This window comes from Protomyctophum bolini, assembly GCF_963924005.1.
Source record: "Protomyctophum bolini genome assembly, chromosome: 19".
NCBI lineage: Eukaryota > Metazoa > Chordata > Actinopteri > Myctophiformes > Myctophidae > Protomyctophum > Protomyctophum bolini.
Window position 1 is genome coordinate 31,365,649 of NC_137880.1, and position 16,326 is coordinate 31,381,974.

The 16,326-nt window shown below is 42.1% G+C and overlaps 1 protein-coding gene across 1 annotated transcript in view; it reads left to right on the forward strand.

Annotated features, from left to right (window-relative positions):
• The window catches only part of enah (ENAH actin regulator), a 132,031-nt gene that overhangs the window by 52 nt on the left and 115,653 nt on the right, over nt 1-16,326 (forward strand). The window contains exon 1 of the mRNA XM_080790794.1: nt 1-321. This exon is cut by the window's left edge and continues 52 nt beyond it. Within this exon, the coding sequence (XP_080646920.1) occupies nt 317-321 (5 nt within the window). The 5' untranslated portion in view covers nt 1-316. The remainder of the gene's footprint in view (nt 322-16,326) is intronic.

The following is a 16,326-nucleotide window of genomic DNA, read 5'->3' on the forward strand; positions in this document are numbered from 1 at the left end:
AAACCACCGGGAGGACCCCAACAACACAGGAACGTTACGTTTTGGTCAAATATCTTTCCCCAAATAAATAAAACGTCAGTTGCGGCGACGACGCGATGCACTAGATCATGTAGGATACGACATTTTTTCCCTTTTCTTTTTAAACTTTCTACTGGATAGCCTACAAACTGAGCCTTCTCGTCCAAACCCAAACGGCGTCCCATTGATATTCTTGCAGCCTAATCAAGCGGCGAACTTTTTTCTGAACTGCAGAACAAGGCGCTTGTCGTCTGTGTTCAAAGGAGTCTGCGATATATTTGCGTGACACCACTTCATCATGAGGTAAGACACCTAAAACTGCTCTTCTTAATTTGATAAGAACAGCGCACACTTGATTGCAGTAACGTGATGTGTTAACGTGGGGCTCAAGGCAGCACTTTCTGCGCTACTTTGTTTCAACGGGCCCAACGGGGGGTAGAGCATACCCCAAGTTAGGGCGTTTATTTAACGCGCTTCTTATGTAATGTAGACAGTAGACGACTGACTGACTGACTGTCTAATCAATGGTGCATGCATCCACAGCGGTTTGTATTGCAGTTGCCCACCGCAGTGATCTGTCTGACTGTCTTGTCTTGCTTGCAGTGCGAAATGTTATACCTTCGTGCACGGTGCACACTGCACAGTCAAGGGAACGATAATGTTCAGTTTCGAATACTGACGATTTCAGTGTACCGTATAACAGAAAAAGCCTGTCAGTGACACTCTTTTATTGTAATTCAATGATGGCGATGCAAGTTAATTAACTGACATGTCTTAAACTCTGTTACTGTTACATAAAGCTGTATAGGCTACTGCAAGGCATGGACTTAGTAGCCTAAGATTAGACTCTCGATTCTGACATTTTAATCTTAGGCTAGGACTTATGCATCATACTCGCATTTCTGACAATATCTAGCTACTTCTACTGCATAAGAGAGATTATCTTTTAGCCCTACCGATTACATGATAGCAGCATAAAGTATCATGCCATGTAATAATTCAAACACATCCCTTTGGACCAGAATACATTTATTTTCTATCCTTTCCTCGATGCCCCCCAGAGTGGCCCAGACAGTACTCAAAAGAAGCAGTTGCTGTACTTTTGGCAGGCTTTTCGATGGCATGAACAATGGGGGTGGTGTTAGCCACTAAATGCTTCCCCATTCACTTAATTATAAAGACACACACACACACACACACACACACACACACACACACACACACACACACACACACACACACACACACACTCATTGCTCATGGATATTATGCGAAATGCCCATCAGTAAATGGGTTGTTTATAGTCATGTGGTTGTTAAAAGCTCATGCACCCTTGAGACAGCATGCCATGTGTCACAGGTGTATACATGTCAGACCACACCTCTAATACAAATGCTGACATTGACTTAACTTCACTGTTAAGGAAGCAGTAATCTGAGCAGAACGTTGGTATCAGGCGATATAGGATACTGGGCAGACACTGTGTTGGATATCCAGCCTAAATTGTTCCAGTCTAAGCACACTATACTGGCAGTTGATTAAAATTAACTTGTTAAAGGAAATGATGTAGTAAAATGTAGCAAAATGCATATTGCAGTTTTATAAGTAAGTAGTTTGTATTGACCATAAAGTCATTACCCTATAGCAAATATGACAATGTCATTTCTTTATAGGACTTAGTAGTAGGCGGCTACTTCTGTGTGCTGTCCCACGTTCGGATCCTCATCTTATTTAGAAACATCGCTGTAGAATGTTCATTTGTTCCTGTGATGAGAGCAGGAACATTTCTGAGCCCTTAATTGTTTCCCAGACTGATTGTGGTGGGTGGGTGGGTGGGTGGTGTTTATATATTCTGTACGCGGATGCTCAAGAATCATGTGAAACAAAATGATCTCAAACGACTGTGCCTCTGCACGAATGGCATACTATGTAGCGTAGCCTTTAACAGAAGGAATTACTTCAGTTGGTAATGGTACTGGATACGTAGGCCTACTTGTCTTGGTACCATTGAGCATGCGTGCACTGCTGATTCAAAAGCTGTTTTATTCAAAGTTGATATTGGCAATTAAATTGTTTCTTGCCGTACATTCTTATTGTGCACAAATTATTTAGTGATCCTAAGATTATTTAAGATTGTTGACATGTTGTTTTTATCAGGGTTCCCACGGTCATGAAATTCCTGGAAACATTTTCCAGTCCTGGAAAAAATAGTTGGCTATAGAATTATAGCATTTTATATTTGATGCTTTATTGTTGCTTCACTGCCTGTCTTTGGGCATTGCACATAAGAATAAGAGACTCATTATTGCACTGAATGATTGTTATATAGGTCTGAAAATTGGGTTAGATACTCTGGAGAGGTTTTGGAAATGCATTGGTAAAACTGTGTGGGAACCCTGTTTTGTTCACTGCCAAGTGCCACATAGAATATATTTATGTCTTCCTTTATGCTTGGCTTTGCAGGAAACGCACAAGAAATGTTTACAGAAATGTTTACTAAAGATGATACTGATGCCAGATTCTTGGGTCCAATTTTTGAATCCTAGAAGTCTACCAAAATGTTATATTTTGTGTATTTATATATAACAAATTCTAATGTTCAATTTCCAAAACTTTGATTTGATAAGTTTCTGTTTCAGAACATTTAACTGAACATTGTTCCACTTAAGTTCTGTTAAAAACGATGAGATGAAAGGCGATCTACACGCTGTCACACTCATGTTTCGCAACATGACACTTTGAACTTGTAAATCAGCTATTTTTGAATTCCTGTTTGGTGTGTGGAGTGGAGTGGACTTCTTTGTCAGCCATGACCATTGCTTGGTGGCGTGTGAGCCGTCTTCTCCATGGCATGTAGTTAAAGACTTAGTTCATATATCACCACAGCTTCTATGGGGTTGCATGACCCAGACTTTCGGATCCATGACTCGCCATTGTGTTGTGCGAGTGCATGTAAGCCAGTGAAAGGCAGGGAAACATGCAGTCAGTGGGGGCTGCCCCCTTTTTTTAAAGAAAGCCTTAATTGGGTCCAGCTGTTGCAATCTTTCTATAAACCAAACTGTGGTTAACAATAGCCTCGGCTGTGCCTGTTCCAGAATGGAAACCGCTGAAGTTGTTTGGTGTGATTATTACATTGTCGCTTTTCATCTTAGTCATGCCATTCCTCTGCTCTCCATTTATGTATGTTGTTAATGCGGCTTATTGTCTGAGGAACCAAAACGAGTAAATGTACCCATGTACAAAGCCAGTGTTGAGTTATCTTTGTTTATGATACTTTTAAAGGCATAATATGTAACTTTGCCCTGTGTTTAACTAACAAAACAATAAATATATATATCTATCCATCCTCCATTTTACCAGCCACTGGAGTAGTTTGGTTTGTGGTGTTTACCTGTAGAAACACACTGCCCTTTCTCTGTATTTTGGTTTGTTTTGGTAGACGGGTAATAAATATGGCCTACCAAAACAAACATCGAAAACACCAAAATACATACACATATAATGGGGGGGGGCTTCCTTTTATTGATATAGGTATACAGTAGACTGACAGTAAATGGGGAGGGGGGTGACACGCAGCAACGGTCACCAGGATTGGGATTCAAGCCTGCGACACACCAGGCATGTGTTTCTAAAACACCACCACACTAACTTCAGTGGCTGCTAAGGCCTATAGAGGGAAATTATGAGTAAAAATGTATATATAGTTATTTCTAATGTAACTCTTATGTAAACAAAGGGAAAAGTCACTATGCCTTTTTAAAGGTAGCTCTCCACCAACCTCACACTAACCTAACGATCGGAAAAATGGGATGTTTATATGATTTTTATCCATCACCCAGTCGAGTCCTAGACTCCTAACATGTACAGGAGAAATATTTATGTGTTTCCGTTTCGTGGACAACAGGTGTGTTTTATGCTTTAGTGTCTAGATTTCCCAGCTGCCCACAACTGATTCACTCATGGCCCTTGGGTGACTCTCTCATAAGGCTACTGCACTGTTGAATCGCAGACAATAATACTCTAGTTAACCACTTAAACCCTATACTTATTTGACTGTAGTCGCCCAGGGCTCTAAACTAGGACATCTCCTGTATTCGCCCCACCTTAATATCCCCGCAGGAAATTGCCGATCTACAAGCTCACACGCATTAATTGGGGGAACACATTGCATGTGAGCTGTTAGATCTATTTTCAGCTAATATTTGCCCTGGCCTAGACCCCAGGGTTCAAACTGGTTAAAAGTGCTGTCCAAGTCCTCTCAATAGATGAATAATTAATTAATTAAATCTTCCACTTGGCAAAAACATCACAAAAAATCACACCTGTGTGATATACACACACAAAGCTGGACATAGGAGGGGCTATAGCCCCTCAAAAACAATAATTTAGAAATGTTTCCAGGCCCCTCACAATGCTTTCTGTACATGCATAGGCTATAAGGAACACAATATAATGGTCATATCTACAGTATATTGGAGACCATGTCTGTGATGTGGCAGAAATCAAGATCTGGCAACGCAACAAGACTATGGAAATGTTATAATGTACCGGTATTTCATATGTTGACATTTCTTTCTATAAATGTGTCACCTTCGAATCGAGGCACTGAAGCGTTCCCTTTTTCACTACACAGCCAATGGTTACAACTCCAAGTATGGCAGGTGGCTGCCATTCAATTCTTATTCGGAGTCTGGTGGCTCAGCCAGTTGGTGTGCTGGTCGCATGCTCCTTGTGGATTGCGGGGACCTGGGTGTTAGGCCAGATCCTATCTGGACATCATATATATGCGATATATGATCCCACTGTCTCCCACTCTCCCCTCTCCCTGCCCTCATTGTCTCTCTACACTCTTAAAATGCCACCCAAAAATATTTAAAACGATTTGTATCCTGCGTAAAAGGGAACAGTAACGCCTGATTTACTTAGTTGTGCACCGGTGTCAATTCGTAAGTATATAAATCAGGGCAGGCTTGCTTAATGTCGATGCTAGGGTTATTGGCCTGTCCCACTCCCAACCAACCTTCTATCTATCGTTCCCAGTTCCCACCCTTCTTGTATCACTAGTATGTAGGCCACATGTACCTTCCTATGGAAGATTCTTAAACAATGAAGATGACAATATAAGAGCATGCAGACTGGTCCTCTGTGTTGTGTCACATTGCACTTAACGCTGATGTCAGCTTATCTAAGGCTAGTAGATAAGCCGCGTCACCAGGGTGACCGACACTGCAAAGTGGCACGGTAACGAGCCATGACAACTGCTGAAAGGCCTCTTGCCTCCCTGGTGACATAGTTTAACGTCACAGATAAATGACAGGACCTAGTAGAATGAAGGCCAGGCGATGTCTGACGTCTTGCCATTGGCTGCAACCTTACTGTACACCCAATTTGGCATTCAAATTAAAATGACTCAGAATTAGCCAGGAGTCTGATCAGGAATGCCTTTTTCCTTTTTGGTCATGGGGGGGGGGGGTCATTCTGGTTGTGAATTGACACCATCTGCTCGTCACTGTCTTCTGCTCCTGTCTGTCTATTTGGCTTTTTCTTTAAAAATCTTAGACTTATGTCTGGCAATATCCTAGACTGGAAGTTTTAATGTTTTAAACTTTAGATGGATGCCCAATGGCAATAAAAAATCAATACATCATCTTGAACATTTTGCATGATTATTTTTTGTTTTTTGGTCACCTTCTTCTTGAACTTTATGTTTGTTTTTTTTCTCTTATCAGTCCATTTTGCACAGCCTCCTTGGGACTCAGTAAATTAACCTGCAGTGGTGGCAGTATACTGCTATAGCGCTGAAAGGCAAATAAAATACTTTCTGTACAAAAGGCATTTTATCTAGTCACCTAACTAACAAACCACCTGACCTCACTTTAATGGCCACATGAAGGATTAACATAAACTTAACCCATTTGGCTTTCACATAAAATAGATTTGCTTGACCATGAGCTTATAGATATAGCTTATGTATGTGGATGTGGAAGTTGGTGTATGCCAAGCTCTAGAAATATCCAGCCATCTGTGTGTGTGTGTGTGTGTGTGTGTGTGTGTGTGTGTGTGTGTGTGTCAGAGAATATATGAGTGATAGATGTGTTGTTTGTCGAAGCTATGAAGCCTGCTTGCTTGCCAGGCTGTGGGTTTGGTGTGTTGGTGCCAGTGACATCACTTTACTAGAATGTACAGAAGCATGGAATGCTTGGAAACGACGGTGAGGTGCTGAGTATTTACATGGGGCAGCGGTGTCTGGCTCAGAGCACATTGATCATTGTAGAGGATGCACACATGTGTGTGTGTGTGTTATGCCATTATACTTGCTGTGTACTGTACAGTATATATTGACTGTCCGTGACCACGACGCGTGTATTTGCAACATGGTTCTGTAGCTACATACTTCAAGTTGGTGTCTGCAGTGCAGACGCACATGCATTCATGAATGAGCAATATGAACTGAACTCAATTCAAGGCTTAATCTAATAACCTTAATCCAGACAAATGAAGGACTTCTTGGACATGGCTTGCCATGGTAGGAGGCCAAGAAGAGGTCTACTGTCCTAGTTAACTCTATCTTGTTTCAATTATCTTTTTTTAACCATCAGATAGATAAGCTATAGAGAGCATCGCAGTCCCACCCCCTACAAGGACCCAGGAAATAATTTCCTGTTTATTTTCCTCATAGACTTTTCAAAAACTATTTATTTAAATACAGTTACGCCACGGACAAAGCCAACTCTGAACCTGACAAATCATGACAATAAACACAATGTTTTGTGCAGATCAAATAATTAGAAAGAAGGACAAAAAGGCAGGGTACACTTTTTGTTTTGTTTTTCTTCTTACTAATTATTTGATCAGCCCAAAACATTGTTTGTTGTCATGATTTGTCACAACTCGAGTTGGCTTTGTACGAGGCTTAAAAGGTCTTTAAATAAATACTTTTAGAAACATCTATGGGGAAAAAAATGGGGCATTATTTCCTGGGCCGTTCTGAAAGCGGGACAGCGACGCTCTATAGAAGAAAGGGTAATACATTGTACATTGATTACATGGGTGCAGTACTTAGTTTTACTTAGATTTTGGTTTAGACTAGTCATTGCCAGGTTAGACCAGTCATTAGTCCTACAACTACAACCTATCTCAAACCCTCACTCTAACCCTAACCTCCCACGGGGCAGCACACCTAAACCTAACCTTAACCCATGTCTAACCAATGACTAGTCTAAACTAAGTATTCACCCCAATTAGATTCCTACAGAAAAGCTTCAAGAAGTCCTTTTATTTAGGTTTTATTCTGTTCTGCTCGTACAACATTGAATAAAGCTGCCAGCAAACATCACTTCAAGTTCAAGTCACATCATTTAATACAACGGTTAGTGATGGATCTCCTCACTCACTGTCAACATACTTGTCAGGTATGCGTGGTCACAGAATCTGGGATGCACGCCTTAATGTGTGCGCGGACGTGAGCTGGTGATGAAATTTGCCTTACCATGTTACCCTTGCAGCTACGCAGATGTTGAAAGTATAATGTGACCTTTAGAGAGCGAGAGAGCGGATGTGGTATGGGGTGCAGTGTATTGTGTGCCATAGATCTGGGTATTTACTTCAGTGTTGAGTTAAACTGAACTGAAGTGAAATGAACATTCAGGATCTTGTACTGTACAGGTGGTGTAACGTGGGACCTTGGATGGGAAGCCTGCTCATCTCTGCTATGAACACACACACACACACACACGCACGCACACACGCGTCACACACACACTCACACACACACACACACACACACACACACACACACACACACACACACACACACACACACACACACACACACACACACACACACACACACCGTACAGGCTGGGTGACTCACCACTGTGCAGCCTTTTATTCCCACTGTCATGTGTTGATTAACATTTAAAATTTCAACATTTGTGTAGTGTTCATGTGCCACAGATCTTCGCACAAATTACAGGTTCAGCATGAATCTACGTAATTCAACTGCAATTCAATGATGCATCTCTTGCAAAACCTAACCATGCAAAAGAACAGCTATTTGTCCTATATGCAGCTCAGATTGAGTGTAATACTAAATGCTTTGGTTTGGTCAGAGTTTTGATTCTTCTAATTCAGGTAAAAATGCACAAACTCAAGCTACATTTGGTAGAAGTGTGCTCCATCGCCTAGAAGAGACTGTGATTGCTTGTCCACTAATAATACATTTTAATTTGGAATATTACTGGAGATTTGCCCAAAATGACTGACATCATAGATTAATCTGATGACTCATGTGATGTAAATCCATTTTAACAATAATAATACATTTAAAATATATGGAATGTATTCTGTACTGGCCATACTGTATATGGAGCATGTCTTGAGTGTACAGGGTTTGATGAGGACAGAACAACAAGAGTTGCTGGCTGGCTCCATATATGCAGATCTAGTTGATGATCCAGTCTTCTCCTTGTATGGTTATCCAGGGTCAGATGAGGGTCAGTGTCATGATCTTCATAGTTCATATATAGACATATGGTGGCGTGACCATAATTATATGGAGGTGTTAAGGGTCTTGGTCGTAACAATGACTGTGATAGATTGGCTACATGACGTCAGATCAACAGGGAAGCCTAATGCTTAATTTATACTAACTGATATAGCTGTAATTATACAAGCTCAATGCTTCACATTGCAAAGCTTTGTCAGCTTGCTGCTATTTTTTGCATGTGACCATCGTACGAAAAATGAAACGTATGCACATGCATTAGTTAGGGAAACAATGTTTTACAACATAAAAGTGTGTGTTGTTTGTGTGTTTGTTCTCACCTGCTGCTCTGTTTTGTTAGTCTGCTGTGCATTGCCTATGCGTGCGTGCCGTGTAGGCCTTCTGGGCAGTGCCACTGACCAGCTGCATGCCCAGTGACCACTCTTATGTGTGATTTGCCTGTGTGAGGAGCAGCTCATGAACGTGTACCCCCCCACCCCTCTATTTCACATGCGCTCTTTTGAGACTGGTAAACGTTCTCGGATGGTATCCAGTGGAGAATGGCAGGGAAGATGGAAGAAAAGGGGAACGGCATGATGAGACGGGAGTTTTATTTTTTGTCTCACCCTAATGAAGTTTAACATTAGCAGAGAAATCTGCCAAGAAAAAAATATGAATTCAACATTTGTGTAGTGTTCATGTGCCACAGATCTTCGCACAAATTACAGGTTCAGCATGAATCTACGTAATTCAACTGCAATTCAATGATGCATCTCTTGCAAAACCTAACCATGCAAAAGAACAGCTATTTGTCCTATATGCAGCTCAGATTGAGTGTAATACTAAATGCTTTGGTTTGGTTTGGAAGTCTGTGTGATGATGACTGCATTTATATATTTTTTTAGTTTTTTTTAAGTAATGTCAGTTCAAGTACTGAATTATCCTAGAGAAATGCATGTACTGTGCATGCACACAGTGGGAATTGGTGTGTAAACATTTTTTTGCATTGGTGAATGAATGGCTGCGTAGCTAATTACAGTAGGTAGCCATTATCTCAATGGACAATTATCTGCTCTCTTCCTCCCCCCCTCGTAATCAGATGCCACAGCATTTTTGTGCTCTGCGCCTGCATGATCAATAGTAATACTATTGATCATTGATCAGAGCACAAACATTCATTACTAAACTTGTGAGTTAATTTCATTGTCTTTCATTCATTTCCTCATGGTGATGGAAACACAAGAAGACACATTATGAAATACTGTTGTTATTGTTGGTCAGTCCAACAATACACAATCACTGCTAATCTGTCTTCTAAAACTAGGTGCATGAAGCCATTTTCATTGTGGTATAGAGTAGACTACCATTTATATAGACATACGAGAACATGTGGTGCCGCTACACAGTAAATTCTGGGGTGTACATTTCACCCTGAGTGTGCGGAAATGGAATATGGGCCAGTTTACAACACACTGAGTGAAATTAACTTAAGATTTTACGGTGTAAAAGTAGCTTGCCCAGACCTAGTTAAATTCTTTAATCCTTCTCATAAAGACCAAATCATTTAGTTTCTGTACAATAATAGCATCTCCAACACACTACACATGCACGCACGCTTGCAGGGGCACACACACACACACACACACACACACACACACACACACACACACACACACACACACACACACACACACACTCTGCCGAGTCATATGACATACAGGGTCACACACTTTCATAGGAGCACACATGGTCCCGTCTCTGTTTCATTCAAGTCATTTTAGCTGATGTGATGTCATTAACTGTATGGAAACTTCAAAACAACAGCTCATCTGTCTGTCAGCAGCATACTGTGATTCTTTTTCTTTGACATGGTGTTTTTCATATGCATCATTCAACATCTCTGTTAACACCCCCATCGCCCAGGACGAAGTTCCATTTTCTCACTATCAGGACTTTACCATACGGTCATTTTCCTATTATTGAAAATTGTTAACGCTGGGCAACATTCCATTTCCCCCCTTATATTTTGGGGCAGTGGGTCTCAATGTGTCCTTGAGTGGGTTCCAAATGGGTGTGTAACTCTGGGAGTTGACACACAGGGGCGGCGGTGGTTCACGGGTAGAGTGGCTGGATGGGAACTGCAAGGTTGCCAGTTCGAACCCAGGCTCCCCAAGAGTTGGTGTCAAAGTGTCCCTGAACAAGACACTGAACCCCTAATTGCTCCCGATGTGCAGGTTGGTGCCTTGCATGGTTTTCTCTGTCATCATCGGTGTGTGTGAATGAATGGGTGAATATAATGCACAGACTTTGCAGCATCCAAGCTGCTGAAGTGGGTTTTTCTGACTGTGGCAGGCTGTGGAAGGCTGTTAACACCAACAGTAGAACGTCAGGAAATGAAGTCTTCAAATATGACTCACTATTCTTCTGACATCTGACGACAGTTCCATCTGGTTCCATTTGTATACTCTCAGAGTTCTGGGGGTCCTTGAAATGAAAAAAAGTTTGAGAACCACTACTCTAATCCAAATGAACAGCCCCCACCACATTGCTCCTTCTCAGAAGTGGTTGCCCAGGCAGCACAAGTATGCTGAAGAGTCGCCAGTCCCAGTTTTAACATCCGTAGAGAGTGTCGGACTGTCTGTGCAAGGAGGAAAACTGTGAGAGTTCTAATAGGAAGGTGAAGGAGGGAGGGGTCACCTACAATTTCACAATCTACAAAGCTCACAATTAACCGGAAGCTTGTTGATGTGCATTTTATCTTCTTGTTTGCTTGTTCAATGTATTATTAATAATATATTCGTATATATTTATTTTGTATATAGAAAATATGCTTACTTTTATTTGCATGTATTTTTTGCTTATAAGGTATTGTCAAAGAGATACATTCATGAAATCTAAAATGTTCTAATTGATTAAAAAAGGTGTTCTAGGGCCCAAAATCAGGATTGGCATCGGAACCCTAAAACCTGGCATCGGTCGGGCTCTGAAAAGGAGGTAGTGAGAAACACAGGAAGAGAAAGGACAAGTAGTGGGAAAAAGAATGTGGTGAAATGAGAGAAGCAGAGGAAGGGAGAAGGAAAGAAAGAAAGGAGGAAAGAAGGAAAGAAAGGGATAAAGAGGCAGGGACGTGTGAAGAGGTATTTATTGTGAAACAGGTCACTTGGCTCACAGACGGGCCAGGCCCGGCCCCATTTGGCCTCAGCAATCAAGCGACCCAGGACTAGCCTCTCTGTCTTTGTTCCATGGGGACAATGGCGTGCGCTCTGGGAGAGAATCATTTGACACATGAACTCCCTGCGGCCGGGGAGGGGACAGCCATGCCCCCCCCCATGCAATTCATGGTACCCACCACCACCACAGCTGACAGCTGAGAGCGTGTGTTTTACGCACTGTTGGTGTGACCGTGACTTACTTGACCGGTCGTGACACAAGTTATCAGTTACAGTGGCAGCCTAGAGAGAGAGGGACAACTAACCCTGGGATTAATTATGGCCTCTTATCAATACTGATTGGGTGGGGGGGGGGGTTCATCCACATGTATCGTAGCGCTACGATACATGTTAGTTTGCATTGCACAGTGCACTCTGTGTGCTATTTCCGAACGTACCCATAAGAATGTTTGGGTTTGGTGAAAATAGAAGAACATTCGGTTCTTAGATTGGAAATTTCGCCTTCATGTAGCGCTGTGAGCTTTTTTCACTATTTGACATCCAACAAAGTATTAAGGGTTAGTGGGGAAGTGTCGTTTGACCTCATAGTTCAGTCCAGAAATGATTGTCTTGTCATAAGTGATGGTGGAAAATGAAGAAGATGAGATTGAGCCAAGTCCCACAAGTCGAGACGGGGAGAAAATTATGATAGACGGAGAGATGGACCAAGCAAGCTGGAGAAGTGCCTCAAGGCTGAAAACAATATGGACAGACATACGCACACATTTCCTTGCCCTTGTGCTGAATGCAGAGGGGGTGATTCTAGGAAGTGGCCTTTATAATTACTCATTGTCAAAATCAGGCACGCTGCAACTCCCTATTCTGGCGTGAGAATGTGAGTCTGTGTGTGGTGTTGAATAATTCATTTTGGCTAGGTGAAGGCAGCAGTTCGCGCCCAGCTCAAAGACATCTTGTGTTTAGATCGATGGTGTAATTTGTGTAATAGAATTATCATTCCTAAACTATTAGATTATTGTCTTTGATCTGCATTTGGTCTTGGTTTTGTTTTCTTAAATGGTGGAATGAGAGAGATTTCCTTATTTGGCCTACGTTAACAAGAGGCTCAACAACAACCTCAAAAAGCAGGGTATTGGACATGTGATGACACACACAACACAGCTTCTGAGCTGGGCTTTGCGTCAAGGGCTTTGACACTGTGGTTAATCTCAATGCCCAGACGCATTTGTCCGCCCACCCCACACAAGCACATAGGCAGGCAGGCATGCATGCATGCATAACTCTACACATACAGAGATGATAAACAAATGAGACACAGACAGAGTAGAAAAATATGGTGCTATTTTATCATGATCATTAGTGAGGACCAATTATACGAAGATAGGTTGAAAAGTGGTGAAGTGGTCCTTTAAGCACAGAAGTGTTGCAGTATCTGTGACTAAGATGGTGGCAAGAATGGCGCAGTTATAAAATCCATGGTAAACCACAGCCTCTTGGCTCTTGTGCCTTATTGCTTTACAGTACTTAATGTCTAACCAGCTGGCTGCGGCAAAGTATGAAATTTGGGGGAAGAGTTATATTTATGTTTCTGCTTCTAGCTGATGATTTTTCTTTCTTATGACAACACGTGTGTGTGTGTGTGTGTGTGTGTGTGCGCGCAAACTCAGAGTTTCATGGAAGTTAATGATCCGCAGAAATTATTTGATTAACTCAAAGGTCAAAGGTCAAAATGAACATCAGTCATGTGTCGGAGCAGATAGACTGTCTTACAAAAGATGATAGTGTGTGAGCAGGGTATGCACCTCCTGCATGAGTGTTATGATTGTGATGTGACTTTATAAGTTTAGTTTATATACAAACGCGTTTTTAATATTGTTGAATTTCCCCATGAGGGATGACACTAAAGTGTATCAAAAGTTAGACAAAGCATGTTGGGCTACCATGTCAGATTCAGATACCTTTTATTTGCCATTTGTGTATACACATAGGAATTTGCTTTGACATAACATGAGTGCATTCAATTCTTTTTTTTCACAAAGAAACAGACATAAGACAACACCGTGCAGGGAAATAAATATAAAGTGCAGGGTTATACAGTAGTTCATAGTGCATCAAATGTTGCCGGTGATTAAAGTGCCGGTGTCACTAGGCGGCAGGGGTGGAAGGGAAGCCAGAGTCATTGAGCAGCCTGGCAGCTGAGGGGTTGCCTTGTTTATCTGTAACGTCAGTCTTATGATGCATTATTCTGTTGGCAAATAAGAAGTATAGAGAGAGTCTGCTCTCTTAACTCTTGGAGTAGTGGCCATATATCACACAGTACAAACGGTAGTGCACAAGACAGGGGAAAAGACCAGCCAAACCCCCCCATTAGCTACTGTAGCTGGAGCCGATATAAATGGAGACACTTATTAATGTTTTAGAGGTTTCCACCCGAATGTTTTCTTACTGGCCCATAGCAACCCTCAGCCACACAGCTGCTATTCAGTAGTGGCCAGCCGCTTTGTCACCTGTCGCCGTTGGTTTACACACGCGCTCGCACACGTCAAGCACGCACGCACACACACACACACACACACACACACACACACACACACACACACACACGGTTCCGTGGGTGTATGTTGGCCACTTGCCAAGCCAAGGGACTTGCTCTACTAATTACCCTGGGGAGTTAATGTTACTGTCCTGCTGATGTGAAGGTTCCATGTGTGAACCTTCACTATGTTTGTATTTATTATCCCGCAGCGCATGTGGACTCGTGTTAATTACATTTTTTTGAGGGGCGCTCCTATACCCAGCTTTGAGGGTCTGTGTGAACACAAACATTGGCTTGTGATTGGCTGATCACCCCTACCGATGATTTGATTGGCTGAGCAAAGTATAACTATTGAAGATGAAAGTGAGGGCAGAAAAGTGAAGAGGCCAAAAGTGATTGGCCAGAACGACATTTGTGATGATTTGATTGGCTGGGCACGGATATAGGAATGTGATGTATGACAATGGTATGATTATGTATGTGTCATTTCTATGTTTACATTTGCTTATATGTACACTGCAGTTTTTCAAAACGGCACTCTGGTGTGTGTGTGTGTGTGTGTCTGTGTGTGTGTGTGTGTGTGTGTGTGTGTGTTTGCAAAAGGTGTCTCTTTTACCTTCCTTAGATGTTATGTCAGGTGGTAATCTCCATAGCAGCAAACATTAAGCAGATTATGGGAGATTATGGTTTCATCCACAGGAGCTCAAAGACTCCAGTCCAGTGCCACAGGAAGCCATGCCATACCTCTTTGTACCGCCTGCTTAACCATAGGTCACACCCAGAACGCACAACAGCCGCCTAATTACTGGCTGGCCCACAATGATTTTCTTAAGCCTGGGTCTGAGGATGAGACGACCTTTGTACGTAACCGTAAGAAAGCATTCGTTTAGTGAATCCTCCAAGTGCAGTCTTTGCTCTCTCGCTGTCGCTATTTTGCTCTGTGTGTTTTACATGATTTTTAAAGTGTTTGCTTTATACATCCCAACGCCAATCAAATGCAAGTTGCACTTGCAAGTTACACTATGTCGTCGTAAAAACGCTTCCTCATGTCCCGCCGGCTGCAAAAGCCTGCAACCCAGGACTTACACAGCTGTGTGGAGAACCCCTGCATGGAGATAGTTCAGTCACTGAGTCTGACCTAGAGGCACGTGCGTGCGTGCGTGTGCTCTCATTTTTCACATTTTTGCTCTTGTTTTAACCAGGAGCTAACGGATGAAATATATTCAGTATATGTTAAAGCACCTACAAATAATCCATCAATCAGGCAATGCATGCATAGTGGCGGCGCGACCCATGTTGCTGTGGCCCGTGCACTCAGCACATCGCAATTTCGTTTTTTTCTGCTGCTGCAGTTGGAAAGAATGACAAATAAAGCAATCTTGAATCTTGAGATACTTTGTGTATTAGATTTACACAGACCTGTGTGGCATTAGATCTGTGTGCTTGTTTCTCCATATATGCATGGTGTAGACCTATTACATAACGGCTGATCGCGAGGCTTGGTTAAGGTGATCGGTATTATTACACAGAGTGAGCTAAGACGACCGAGAGACAGGATTAGAAAGGTGAGATCTGGTCTAGAGTCTAGACCTAAATCTCTGACCACAGCCAAGGGGTAGACGGTACACATCCCTTGGCCTGGGGGGATAGTAGCTGCAAGATATAGTAGCTGATGAAGCTGCAATGTGCTGTTTTGGTGTAAGGTTAAATTGTTGCAGGTTAAATTTATTCTTAGACTTGTTTGACAGCACTATCATCAGTGTTGTATAAATCATATGTTTTTCTTTGTTTGCAATTATTTTATTAATAGGCTTGAGTTCTTTCTAATAAAGGATTCACATTGTTCCATTCCTCATATTGTGATTTAGTTATGTTCTTCAGAACAGGTCACATTGTTTGTACGGCTGTCGTCAGTGTTGAGGTCAGAGTTCCTATGTCTGACTCCAGGCAGCAGATGTCATATAGTTACAAGAATGTCGCAGGGGAAAGCTACCCTGCTGCTGCCAGCCCCATGCCCTCTGCCAGAGAGAGAGAGAGAGAGAGAGAGTGTGTGAGAGAGTGATTGACTGTGTGTGGGTGTGTATGTGGGACAGTTTAGGACTTTAGGTGTTAATGTGCAT